Here is a 12,124-nt window from a genome sequence, read left to right as displayed (position 1 = left end):
ACTCCGCCGTTGGGCCGGGGTACGGTGCCTCTGGCTTTGACAAGATGGTGTGTGGTGGTTTGTGTGTGGTTCTCTGCGGGCTTTGTGTGTGTGTGTGTGTGTTCGCCCGCACTACCGAGCTGAAACCACAGACAGCCCGACTGGAGCGTCGTCCAAATCCTCTGCATGCAAATTAAAAACGCAACAATAAACGTGGCAAAGGAACAAGGTGGGCACACAGGCTTTATGGCCCCCTCCACCCCGCTCTCCTCCCTCTCTCTCTCTCTCTCTCTCTTAATGTCTCCCTCTCTCTTTCTCCCCGTCTCGGCTTTCTCCAAGCCCCCTCCTGGGTTTGATGTGGCTTATGGGAGGAGTTGGAACAGGGACAACCAAACTGCTGAGTTATCTCTTGCATGCAGTGTGGCGGCGTGGCTCGGCCTCTCTCCATGTGCGTGTGCCTGTGTCGTGTGTGTGTGTGTGTGTGTGTGTGTGCGTGTGGACCAGCAGCGCGGTGTAATCCTGTGGAAATGAAAGGTGCTGCCGCTCACTGGCCGGGAGATTACAGCGCGCTCTGTCACGGCGCCAGGACAGACTACCCGGCTGAGAGAGTAGCCCTCTGTAACGCGCGCGCCACACACACACACACACACAGACACACACTCAATGCTTCTCTTTGACGCCGTGGTTTTACTCCCCGACCGTCCTTCCTCCTTCATCCACTTCTGTCCCTTTCCAGCTCTCTTGTAGCTTCTTCTCCCTCCCTTTGGCTCTCCCACACAGCACTACACTGTGCATTTTTTCCCTTCAGACACACACACAAAACACACACACACACACACACACGTCATCACGTCTGTGAGACCACGTCACCCGAGTCCCTTCTGTCCGTACAGTCGTGAATGTGTCGAGTGTCACACGTCTGAATCGTCCAATAACTAAAATAAGACATAACTAACCGTCCATTTGTTGGCCTTTTTATAACCGTTGGCTAAATAAAAAATATTTTTGATTACATTAAAGTTTTTATTCTCTTATGGTTGATACAATCTCAGAAAATGAAGTTATGTTTTTTTTTTTTTTTTTTTTTTTAAACCAACGGTCCAAAAAATATAACTTTTAACTTTATTATAAGATAAGAATTGCAGAAAATTACATTCAGTGTCAGCAGCTGGGACCAAAACAATGTTTGGAGTAAATAATCTGAAACATAAACAGAACAATCCAGTGTTGACCTTTAACATTATAACAGCGGGGCAGAGAGCACTTCTACACCCCCCCCCCCCCCCCCCAAAGTTGTAAACCTCTGGAAAACACTGTAATCTGATGATCAAAGTTATCTGATCTTTTCTGCTCTGAATCACAGTAGCTTGATGATTACAACTATTCTATTTATATATATATATATAATAAATCAATATGTCAGTTATGTTCAACTTTGAAATGAAATTAGTTGTGTATTGTATGAGAAACTAATTACCATCTGCAAAAGATGTAATCTAACTGTTGTGTGTTTGTCTTCCCCCCCCCGGCCCCCGCCCCACAACAACAATATAGAAAGACGACAAACGAGTGGCGTCCTCCTTTTGTCCTGCACGTTGTGCCTCGTGTGAATCCTTCGCTCTTCGAGGTCGCTTCAAGACGACTCCGTTGTTTCGATCAAATAAAGCGATTTGGGATTCTAATTGTCTCGCGCGGCTCCTCTGTGTTTCATGGCCCTCTGCTGGAGCGTTTCAAACATGGGAGTCCCGCTGTGTGTGTGTGTGTGTGTGCGCGCGTCCCCTAGAGTGAAATCCTTCCTCCCTGTTGTGATGCTTGACCTTGGCTAATTCAAATCAGGAAAACATTCAGAACCGCAGGTGCAGCCACAAAGGGCTTTTCTGTGTGTGTGTGTGTGTGTGTGTGTGTGTGACATTGGATCTTTTTCATTTTAAAACTTTGCAAAGCACATTGGGACGCGAACACGTCGCGTCCAGCAATCCGCTCCTCGCTGGGCGAACTGGTAATCGATGGTTTCATCCGGTGTTCCCCCCCCCCTCAGGGCTGGCTCTGTGAGCTGCTGCGCTGGAAGGAGGATCCGTCCCCGGAGAACCGCACGCTGTGGGAGAACCTCTCCATGATCCGCCGCTTCCTGAGCCTCTGCCAGGCCGAGCGCGACGCCATCTACGAGCAGGAGAGCAGCGCCGGGCAGCAGCAGCAGCAGCAGCACCACGGCGAGCGCCCCGCGCACCTGATGCACATCTCCGCCGAGCTGCCGCAGGTGTGTGTGTGTGTGTGTGTGTGTACCTGCCGTGCCTTTGGGCAAGGCACCGTACCCTTCGACTAGGTCACGGGTTTACGCCAGCAACCTTTTTTAAAAAGCTTCCAAGCAAAGAAGCAAGGCTCTATGGTAGTTTTCTGCAAAGTCCCCGCCCTCCTCTGCCTCTGATTGGCGGTACCCCTTGCTTCTTCTAAGTTCGTAGCATGTGAACAAGATGGTTGGGGTGAGGTTGATTGGGTGAAGTCTCTGACAGCCATGTTGCATGTGTTACATATTCCTCCTACGTGGGGGACATAAGTAACCAGTTTACTAACACGGTGTATTAGAATGTACATGTTACACGTGTAATAAAGCAATTATGAAATATAAACAAAACATTTCTAATTATCAGAAATAAACCTGTTTAATGACACACTTATATTGGGACTAAAAAACGTGAATTGTTCGTTTTCAACTTCATGAACAAAATCCAATGAAAGCGTTCGCTTGTTTCAGCTTCTCAAATGTGAACATTTGTTGCTCTTTTCTCTCTCGTTTGATCGTTTGAACTGAATATGGATGTATTCATCTTTTCGGTCGGAAAAGTAAAAACCAGTTCAAGAAATCCCCAATTTCCGACATTTCAAAGACCAAATGATGAATTCATCGGTGGAAAAAAACGATCGTGGTCTAATTGTGTCTTTTTCCTGCATTTCATTATTTTAGTTTTGCATATCCTTCACAAATCTAATTCAAACAACACTTTTTTTTTATTGAATTTTGCGAGTTAAAAACACAGCAACAATTTAGAATTTCCAACCTTTCAGCAATTTTCAAATATACGCTCGAGCTTGTTTTAGCAGCTGCTTTGCGAAAAAAGACGAGGAGCTCAATTAACCCGCCAGAATAATAAAGCACAATAAAACTTGTGTCAAAAAGTCCGAGCCGCAGCGTTATTTGGTTACTGGGGGGGCGCGGCCCCGGCGTTCCACAAAGGAGGCCATTTACTGGCTATAAATAAGGTAATAGGATTTATTTTACAAATCAGTTTCTGCGGCGCAAATGGAATGAGGGAATTCCTCTCTCGCATAGTTTGCGTGCTAACAGAAGATTGATGAAAATAGGATTACTTCTGATTTTTTAACGGTCCACTTTTACACTGTCCACGAGAGACAAATATTTGGTGCCTTCTCCTCCACTAACGCGACGCATTATGCAAAATTGGCTCCCGTGTGCTCGACGAGGACCATCGCGGCTCGGTTTATTGGTACAGTAAAAAAAAAAAATCACCATCTTTTGAGTGCATTGGAGCAGCTGGCAACCAGAGTCCCTGCAAAGTGGCGCTTTGCACCCTTCATTACGAAACGCCTTTTTTTTTTTTTTTTCCACAGCGAGCCTGAGTCAGAAGCTCAAAATAAAAAGAGCACCCATTTGGCAGGGTCAACGGGGACCACGAGTTGCCCACTCGCTGCCTCTCCAGCCACACAATGAGACATTTTTGTCGCGAGCGGGTGTTGTCGCGTGGTGCGTTTGCGCCGACGGGAGTCGGCCACCGATAGCGTTCTCACACTGCGGCCAATCGGACGCGCCATCGCCGCCCGGATTGTGCACCGGCATCTTGTTTACCGCTGCCTGGCGGGAAAAAAAGGAGCCTGATAAGCAGCGCAGGCTATAATAAAGAGGCCAGTTTCCCACTGAGTGTGTGTGTGTGTGTGTTGCCTCCCCAACAATGAGAGACAAAAAAAAAAAAAATCCTATCTACGTAACAGATTGCATTGAATGGGATCTTGCATGGAATGTTCCTTCTACCCAGTGTGTGTTCAATGCACAGTGGGGCACATTTCTCCTCACGACTCAATTGGTTCCTAATGAAAGGCCTTATTAAGGCGCCGATAAGTGTTCCCTGATAACATCCCCCCCCCCCCGTCTCCTTTCTTTTCAGGCTCAGTCGCAGCAGCAGCACCACCATCACCATCACCACCACCATCAGCAGCAGCAGCACCATCAGCAGCAACAGCCCTCCCTGTCCCTGCAGCACCCCTCCCAACCCCTTTTGTCCCAGCAGCCCCTGCAGCAGCCGTGCGCCGGCCCCCGGCTGCCGCCTCGGCAGCCCTCCACCGCCTCCCCGGCGGAGATGGAGGAGGAGGGCGGCCGCGTGGGGAGCATCAAGGCCCGCACCTGCGGGGGGAAGATCTCCCTGGAGGCCCTGGGCATCCTGCAGAGCTTCATCCAGGACGTGGGCCTGTACCCGGACGAGGAGGCCATCCACACCCTGTCGGCACAGCTGGACCTGCCCAAGCTCACCATCATCAAGTTCTTCCAGAACCAGCGCTTCTACGTCAGTCACCCGGCCAAGGCGCCCAAGGAGCCCAGCGGCGGCAACAACAACAACAACAGCAACAACAGCAACAACAGCACCACCACCAGCAGCAGCAGCAGCAGCCCGGCCTTCGAGGAGGAGCTGACGGACTTCAGGGAGAGCGGAGAGCTGCTGAAGGAGCTGGACGACAGCACGCAGACCAACAGCACCATCTTCTCCATCAAGATCGAGGAGCAGCTGGCCCGAGGCGCCGAGGCCCAGTCGGAGTCAGAGCACGAGGCCAAGGAGTAGGACGCACCCCCCCCCCCCCATAACCTCCCCCCCCTCCTCCTCCTCCTCCTCCCCTCTGTCTGAACATGTACTGAGAGCTCCTGTTGTGCACGCACACACACACACACACACACACACAGACTGTGCTAAATGGAGACGCTCCGGCCGAACCGCCGCACTGCAAATAAAGAAAAGGGGTGTTTTTAATCAGCGTCTGGACTAAAGGAGGAGTGTTTATATATAAATACATACATATATATATATATATATAAATCATTCAGACGGACCCTGAAGTGTTGAGCCCACTGGAAAAATCATTTCAGACAAGTACTACTTTTTGGATTTTGTAAAACTTGTATTATTCACTGTCAAGACTGATGCATCACGTAAATAATCTGCACAAAAAAAAACAAAAAAAGATTCTAATTACGTTGCCGTGGACATTTGCCGACTGCACTCTGTTTTACACTGACTTACTTTATCTTTTTGAGCGACTGACTATAAGAGAAGAAAAAAAAAAAAAAAAAGTCTCTCCTGGAGTTTGCTAGGACTTTGCTAGGTGTTTACGTATGTGATGTTTAAATGGATTTAAAAAAGAAAAAATAATAAAAAATAAAAGACGTTAATGATAGCAAATGAAATCCGGCCTTAATTATGAGGTGTCAAGTGTGGAGCCCGCGGGCGGATTAGTTATTCTTTTAAAAAGCTCACGACGTGATTATGGAACGCCATCACCTGGCCCAGGTGACCCCCCCCCCCCGAGAACAGCTTGGTCTCTACATATTATTTGTTCGGGAGGAAATATAAATATATATATATAAAGACATTATATTGTAACTGTTAAAAAGAAAAAAAAGAAAAAAAAAAAAAAAGATACAGTCTTAAAGAAACTATGCCAACAAATGCCTTGTACTATACGGCACTGCCGAAGTTTAGATTATTTTGCAAAACCTTTGTCACTGTAACTCTCTGATTTTGCCACAGTTAGAAATGTGAATTACACCATGTTTATGTTGTCCAACATTATTTATTTGCAGTTCATGCAGTGTTTCTGATGTAATTATTTTAACGTAGAGCTTAAGATTTTTTTTTTTAATTTTATTTGACAGACCTTTTCTTTTTCTATTTATAAATGTGATTTTCGATGGGCAGTAAAAACAAAAAGTGTCTTAAACGTTTTAAATGGAGAAATGTGCTTTACAGGTTGCCTATAAAAAGTGCTGTATGTTGAGCAACTCATTGCTACAAGCTTCACAATTAATGTTGTATGCAATTTTTACTATCATGCAAATAAGCTTAGGTAAAACGACGACTCGGTGAGACTGACCTAATAGAACACCTTAGAGAGAAAAACATATGCAATCTGTGTGAAAATCGATGTCTGCGATGTGTCTTCCTTTGGTTAACAATCCAATTCAAAAAGCTATTCCTGTATAAATATTCTGTATAAAAGTGTTTTTTTTTTTTTTTTAAATCGGTTTATTTCAAGGAGAACACCAGTTATTTTGTTACGACTGACTGTTTTCTAAGTGTTTAAGGGTTCCTTTCTGCAGAAATGTTCTAACTAGAAGTGGTTATTGATTGTTAATTACACAATTAAACTGTTTGTATTGTACCACAGAATTCTTGGCATTAACTTGACCAGACTCAAGAGGATTGCTTCTTCTTTTTTTTTTTTTTTTCTTCTTGTTCTTCCTCTGTGGACAAAAGATGAAACGATGTGAACTGTTCTTAAATCCACTGCTGAGAGACATCGACCCCTCGTCGCTGAACACGTCATTTGTAATAACTGTAAATATCACATCTTATGAATCATTGATTGTTTATTGCTGTAAATACATTTGAAGTCTGTGCAAGAGCTCGCCGTACCAATCAACGCTCTGTGGTGCCTCTTCCTCTCAGGCCGCCTGTACCCGGGCCTCTTCACTCCCCCCCCACCCCCCTCCGCTGATCGCACCTTTTCGGCGAGGTGCGAGCGCCGCCGGCGGGGAGCGAAGGAACAGAGGACGGGCGCAGGGGCCCTGACCTCGCCGTGATCCCCGGGGCGAGGCCAGGATTCTGCACCTTTTAGGACCCCCCCCCCCCCCCCCCACCTACACCCACACCTGTTAACACCCTGGCGCTCCCTTGATGTTCTGCTCTTTTTTTTTTCTTCTTCTTTTTCCATGAATAAAAAAAAAAGAAGCCAGAGTGTAACGTTGTGTTTGTTCGCGAAAGAAAAAGAGGAAGTGTACGTGTACAAAAAGCGTGAAAGGGGGGGGGGGGGGGGCTGATAATGCACTCCCAATCACTTCCCGATTTTGACTTTGACAAAGCGACAAACACAGGAAGGCACCAACAAACAGCGTAATACTCCTCCTCATTACGGGTGTGTTCTTAAGGATCAGCACTATTTACCTCCCTCTGAGAGAAGCTTTCCACACACAGACGGCTAATGCTCCCCGTCTCACCAGCATTTGCTCTTTTCAGGATTTCTGGGGGAGGGAGGGAGGGGGGGGGGCGGGGGGATTTAAGAAGTTTTGAACTCAATAAGTAAGTTAAATATCCTAAAAGAGGATGCCAATTTATTTTTATTTTTTTTCAAAGCGGCGTCCGCATCCAGTTGTTTTTCAGCACATGTGGCTCCACGTTAGCGGATGACGAGCTCCAGCTTTGTGCTAGACGCTGGAGTCTCACCGCGGGGGTGTTGGGGGGGCGGGGGGTCATGGGTGATTGCCCACACAAGACTGGCAACAGTTTCCAAACTCCCGTCTCCATTAGGCTGCTCTCCACGGCGTCAAACACACTTCAGAGGCTTTTTCCCCAGATGTCAAAATAGAAAATCATAATTAGGACAAGAATAGTGACTGATGAATCACTGACTCCTGTTACCGCTTTTTATTTTAAATTGGCAGGCTAGCATTCATGGATGATGCCGCATCACGCCGTCAGCGACAGTGAGCCGGAAAGGAAACCGATACAATATCTTGGGATGATTTCGTAATTCTTGTAGCAAATGAGCATAAAAAAAAGTTCCAGTTGATGCAAAGACGAGCTGAGGATGACTAACGTTCGTCCTCATTCACGTTTGTGAATTTAAGCGACATTTGACAAGTGAAATACTGACAAATGTAACTATGCCTCATTTGACTAAATATCATAAGGTTCATCCAGCAATGCCAAAATATAAACTTATTTAAAAATGATGATCCCTTCACTTCTTCTTAAATCTTATTTAACAGGATAATGCCGAAAGTAACAAGCCGAGTGTGATATTTATTGTGTTATTGCATTGTCCCATTTTAATATTGTAGCTACTTTTTGCAGATATATTTCATGACGATTGATATATTATAGATAAAAAATATATTTATTATAGATAATAAATATAGTATAAAGTATAAACTCAACATCTGTTGCGTTTTTAAAATATTTGATAAGTAACCAGCATCTAAAGTTTTCAAATAAATGCAGGATATTCAATTGTGGCGGAGCCGTATATAACGGTATCTGGTCTTTCGTAATGTACTTTTTCCAGCTCTAGTAAAATACTGAGAGACAGAAATAAAGTGACAATTTAAAACAAAAGCAGCACATAAAAACACAGGATTCAAACTTCTCGATAATGGGCGTCGTCGTCGTTGTTGTTGTTGTTGTTGTTTGCTTTCTCCGTCTCCTGGATGCACATCTGCAGGATGGACACACTTAAAGAACGTATACTTCCCGCTCCGCTGAACGCAAACCCCCCCAGAGTACTGATGAAGATGTCAATCAAAAGTGCACATTAACACTTCACAGATGACTTGAGGGAATAACACACACAAAAAAAAAAAAAAAACAGGAGTTTGGGCTTCGCGGAACTAGATTTCAAGTGTGTGTTATATTGTGTGTTTCGGTGCACAACAGAAAGTGGACTAAAACGCCCCTCGGCTGTGGGGGGTGGGGGGGCACCAACTCCGTCCCTCACAGTTTGTAATCACTCTTAAAAGTCGTCGTTCAAGAATTAGTTGAAGGATGTCAAAGAACCACGAGGACGAGGGAGACAAAGTCAACAGAGAATCTGAGCTTTCTCAACCTTGATGATGATGGAAGGGTCTTAACATTTGTACAGATGTTCACTTTCCTTGTTACTCACATCTGGGTGTTCAGGCTTAAGCCATTTTGGTTGACTCCCTTTACCACGAATAGTTGTTTTGTGAGCTTCTCGGTGTAGAATGGACTTTCTTTTGCTTAATTCATTTGTTTTATAATCACACTTAAGCCATTGAGACAATATATCAAACACGTCATTGTATGGGGGGGGGGGGAATAGAGAGAAGAAGCCTAAACATACCCATAATCCTATGCGCCAACACTGACACGTGCTGCATTTAAAGTCCCTTTTATCGGGGCGGCACCTCTGTGACGTTTCTGCTACATTTGGCTTCAGATTAATAGGGACGTCACACTCAGGTTGTCACGGCACCACGCGGGCAGGTCTGTCTTGTCCAGGGGGGCGGGGGGGGGGGGGGGGGGGGGGGGAGTCCTAAGTGGCTACCCATGAGCCCCTGGGACTGCGCAGTAAATCAAACAGGAAATGCAGCAGAAAGCCTAATAAAGGTATTCCAATGATATCGATCTCTGCCCGAGCCGCCCGGCGACAGCCTGCGCAAAAACGGTTCCTCCACCTTTTTTTTTTTTTTTAGACGTGGAGAAGCGGGAAACAGAACATTAGAGGTGTGGGGAGTGAGCGAGACCAATCACTGACTTGCTTCGCCTCCTTTCGGAACGCCGACCTCTGGAAAGAAGAAGTGTCACGCGGCCCTCGTCTTTATCCTGACGGTCGACTTGTTGGGATTTCTAGTCGGCATCGAGTCCCGGACACAGGCGGAAGAAAGCGGGGGGGCGGGGGGGGGGCTCTCACCTTCCCCCTCTCTACAACGCGAGCATCGCCACATCAGGAACGGAGACCTTTCAAAGTCCGAGCCCGAGGCCTCCGCCCCGAGGTCGCGCGCGGCTGTGGGTTCACGTGCCAGACGAAAGGTTTCTCCTTTTGAATATTGACAGTCGTTTGGTTCCCTCATTGCGGAGGAGGAGGAGGAGGAGGAGGAGGCGCGTGCAGCCAGCGGCGAGAAAGGGAGAGAGACTCGCCGCCATCGATGGAGCCCCCCCCCCCCCCCGCCCCATAGTGCATTTTCTACGAATTTAGCTGAAGTGCACACTCGTCATTTGAAGTGCTCATTGAACCCGTTTTTTCCTTTTTTTCCCCCAAACCTGTCTTTGCCGCTTTCATTTTAAAGCAATAACTCATCGATGAACGACGCCACTCGGCGGACGCCACTCGTCACAATGGGTCCACTCGTGCACTGACCAAAACAGACTCAACAGGCAAACGTTGCGTCACGGATTTTCAGGCCGTTGGCGCGCCAAAGTGGCCTCGCCACTTATCAGTTTTTTTTTAAACGCTGAAAGTATCTGGACCGTTTTTTTTTGTTTTTGTTGCACAAACCTCTCCTGGGAGAAAGGCCTCTCTCTCCGGTGAAAAGGAGAAGAACGCCATCCTCTGAGACCACGCGGAACCGCGGCAATATTTGAACCGTATTGAGCTTGATTCCCGCGGCTTTAAAAGTAAAGCGTCGTGGCATCTGTGTCGGTGTTTGCAGATTGCGAGTTGTGATCTTTCAATCATGGGGACGCTGATCCGGGAGAAGTTGACGCGTCCTGGTGGGCAATCTGCACGGGAGCCGAGGTGCGGATGTCTCATCCAGGCACTTCTTTTATTTATTTTTTTTATTTTATTTTTACTCTGATCATAATTGCACGGCGACAGATGGGCAATGGTGAAGCACGCAGGTATACAGCGTGCATGGAAATGTGCTTATAGCCCTGAACAAGAACAGCTTTAGAGCAGTCAGGTGTGTGGCTTCTTTTTTTTTTTTTTCCACACTTTTCTTGCCTACGTAACACCTACTTCTTCACGACGTGGGCCGAGTGGCATCGGCTCATCAACGGGTTGTAAAATCTCTCCCGTTACAGGTGAACGATGGAAAAATGCGGCCGTTCTTTTGAATCACGGAGCTTCCCCCCTCCTCCCCCCTCCCATCCATCCCCCTCAACGAGGTAATGCGAGCGGTCGCCAGGCCTCTCGCTACCTTTCCCTCCTCGAAGAAGAAGGAGCATCAAGAGTAGAAGAAAAAGAAGAAAAAAAGGAAGAACGGAGAAGAAGCAGTTAAATTGCCTTAACAGCTGTGCAGGGTATGAATAACTCGTTAGCTGTGTGCATTTTAAGTCATCAAATCCCCAACCCCCCCCCCCCCCCCCCACCACCTAGCCCTCATTTGCAAAGGGGACAGGAGGGAGGTGCTAATTAAAGTGATAAAGAGAACAAATCTTATCGAATCTGGTGCTGGATTCTTTTTACGGGAGGTGTTGGGAGAAAAAAAACAGGAAAAAAAAAAAAAACAGGGTTACATCTGTATTCTCAAACACTCAAGGAAGGTGTTATTTCATGTTTAATTAATTAAGCAGTCTCTTTAACTGTATCTTGACAAATGTGATGCCAATTAGACGGTGAGGGGCGGGAAAAAAAAGTGTTTTTTTTGCTAATTAATGGTTGATTTCTGGGGAAAAGGAGTAAAATCGTCAGGTATCGTACCTTTTCCCTAACTGTTACAATGCATAAATGAGCATCTACCTCCCATTCGGCATTACGGCTCACGGATGAACAGGTTTTAAAGGAGCCCTCTGATTTCTCTGCCAACTGATACTTTTCACCGAGCATCGCGTCACACAGATCTTCACGTTCAGTTCTTCTGCCGATTGCTGCTCTTGCGCATCTTCAAGAATTTCATCTTTCATTAATAAAGAGTTTGACAGAGGTTTAGTTTTTTTTTTTAAAAAGACCACAACAGAATGGGAAGAAGTCACAAGCGTTGGCCTTAATGGTGGAAGGACATCAAGTGAAATGAGCCTGAGCCCAAGTGGCCCAGTCTATACCTCTCTATACCCCTGGTACCTCAAGGGGTGATGGTGAGTCACCTTCCCGTCCGCCCTCTGACCAACATGAGGAGGAGAAGAAGAGCAGCATGACAGCGGTTACCTTGGTCGCTTGTTTTAATTCCAAAGTGGGGGGGCGGAAAAGGGTTGAAAAAGGCCATGGGAAAAAAAAAAGTTTTGGTGACTTTTGGTGAAAATGAAGGAAAGAAATGACCAGATCATGACATGCAATTAATTCATTCATTTTGATGGAATTAAAAGTAAAAAGTATCAAGGGAAGTCTGTTTAAACGCCGAGACGATGCAAACCCAACAAGGGTTCAATGCTTCGGTTTAGCTTTTTCAAAATTCAAATTGTTCATTTTA

The 12,124-nt window shown here is 46.3% G+C and overlaps 1 protein-coding gene across 1 annotated transcript; it reads left to right on the top strand.

Moving 5' to 3' along the window:
* Positions 1-1,900: 1,900 nt before the first annotated feature.
* Positions 1,901-6,889, top strand: LOC134109759 (DNA-binding protein SATB1-like; the record flags this gene model as incomplete). Its single annotated transcript, XM_062560305.1, has 2 exons — positions 1,901-2,236; positions 4,158-6,889. Coding segments are annotated over 2 exons (1,005 nt in total), but the record flags the coding sequence as incomplete, so codon positions are not given.
* Positions 6,890-12,124: the final 5,235 nt, after the last annotated feature.

Source organism: Pungitius pungitius, unplaced genomic scaffold (assembly GCF_949316345.1).
Source record: "Pungitius pungitius unplaced genomic scaffold, fPunPun2.1 scaffold_62, whole genome shotgun sequence".
Lineage (NCBI taxonomy): Eukaryota > Metazoa > Chordata > Actinopteri > Perciformes > Gasterosteidae > Pungitius > Pungitius pungitius.
Note: the sequence above shows the minus strand (reverse complement) of the source record. Positions and strands in the feature narration are given on the sequence as shown.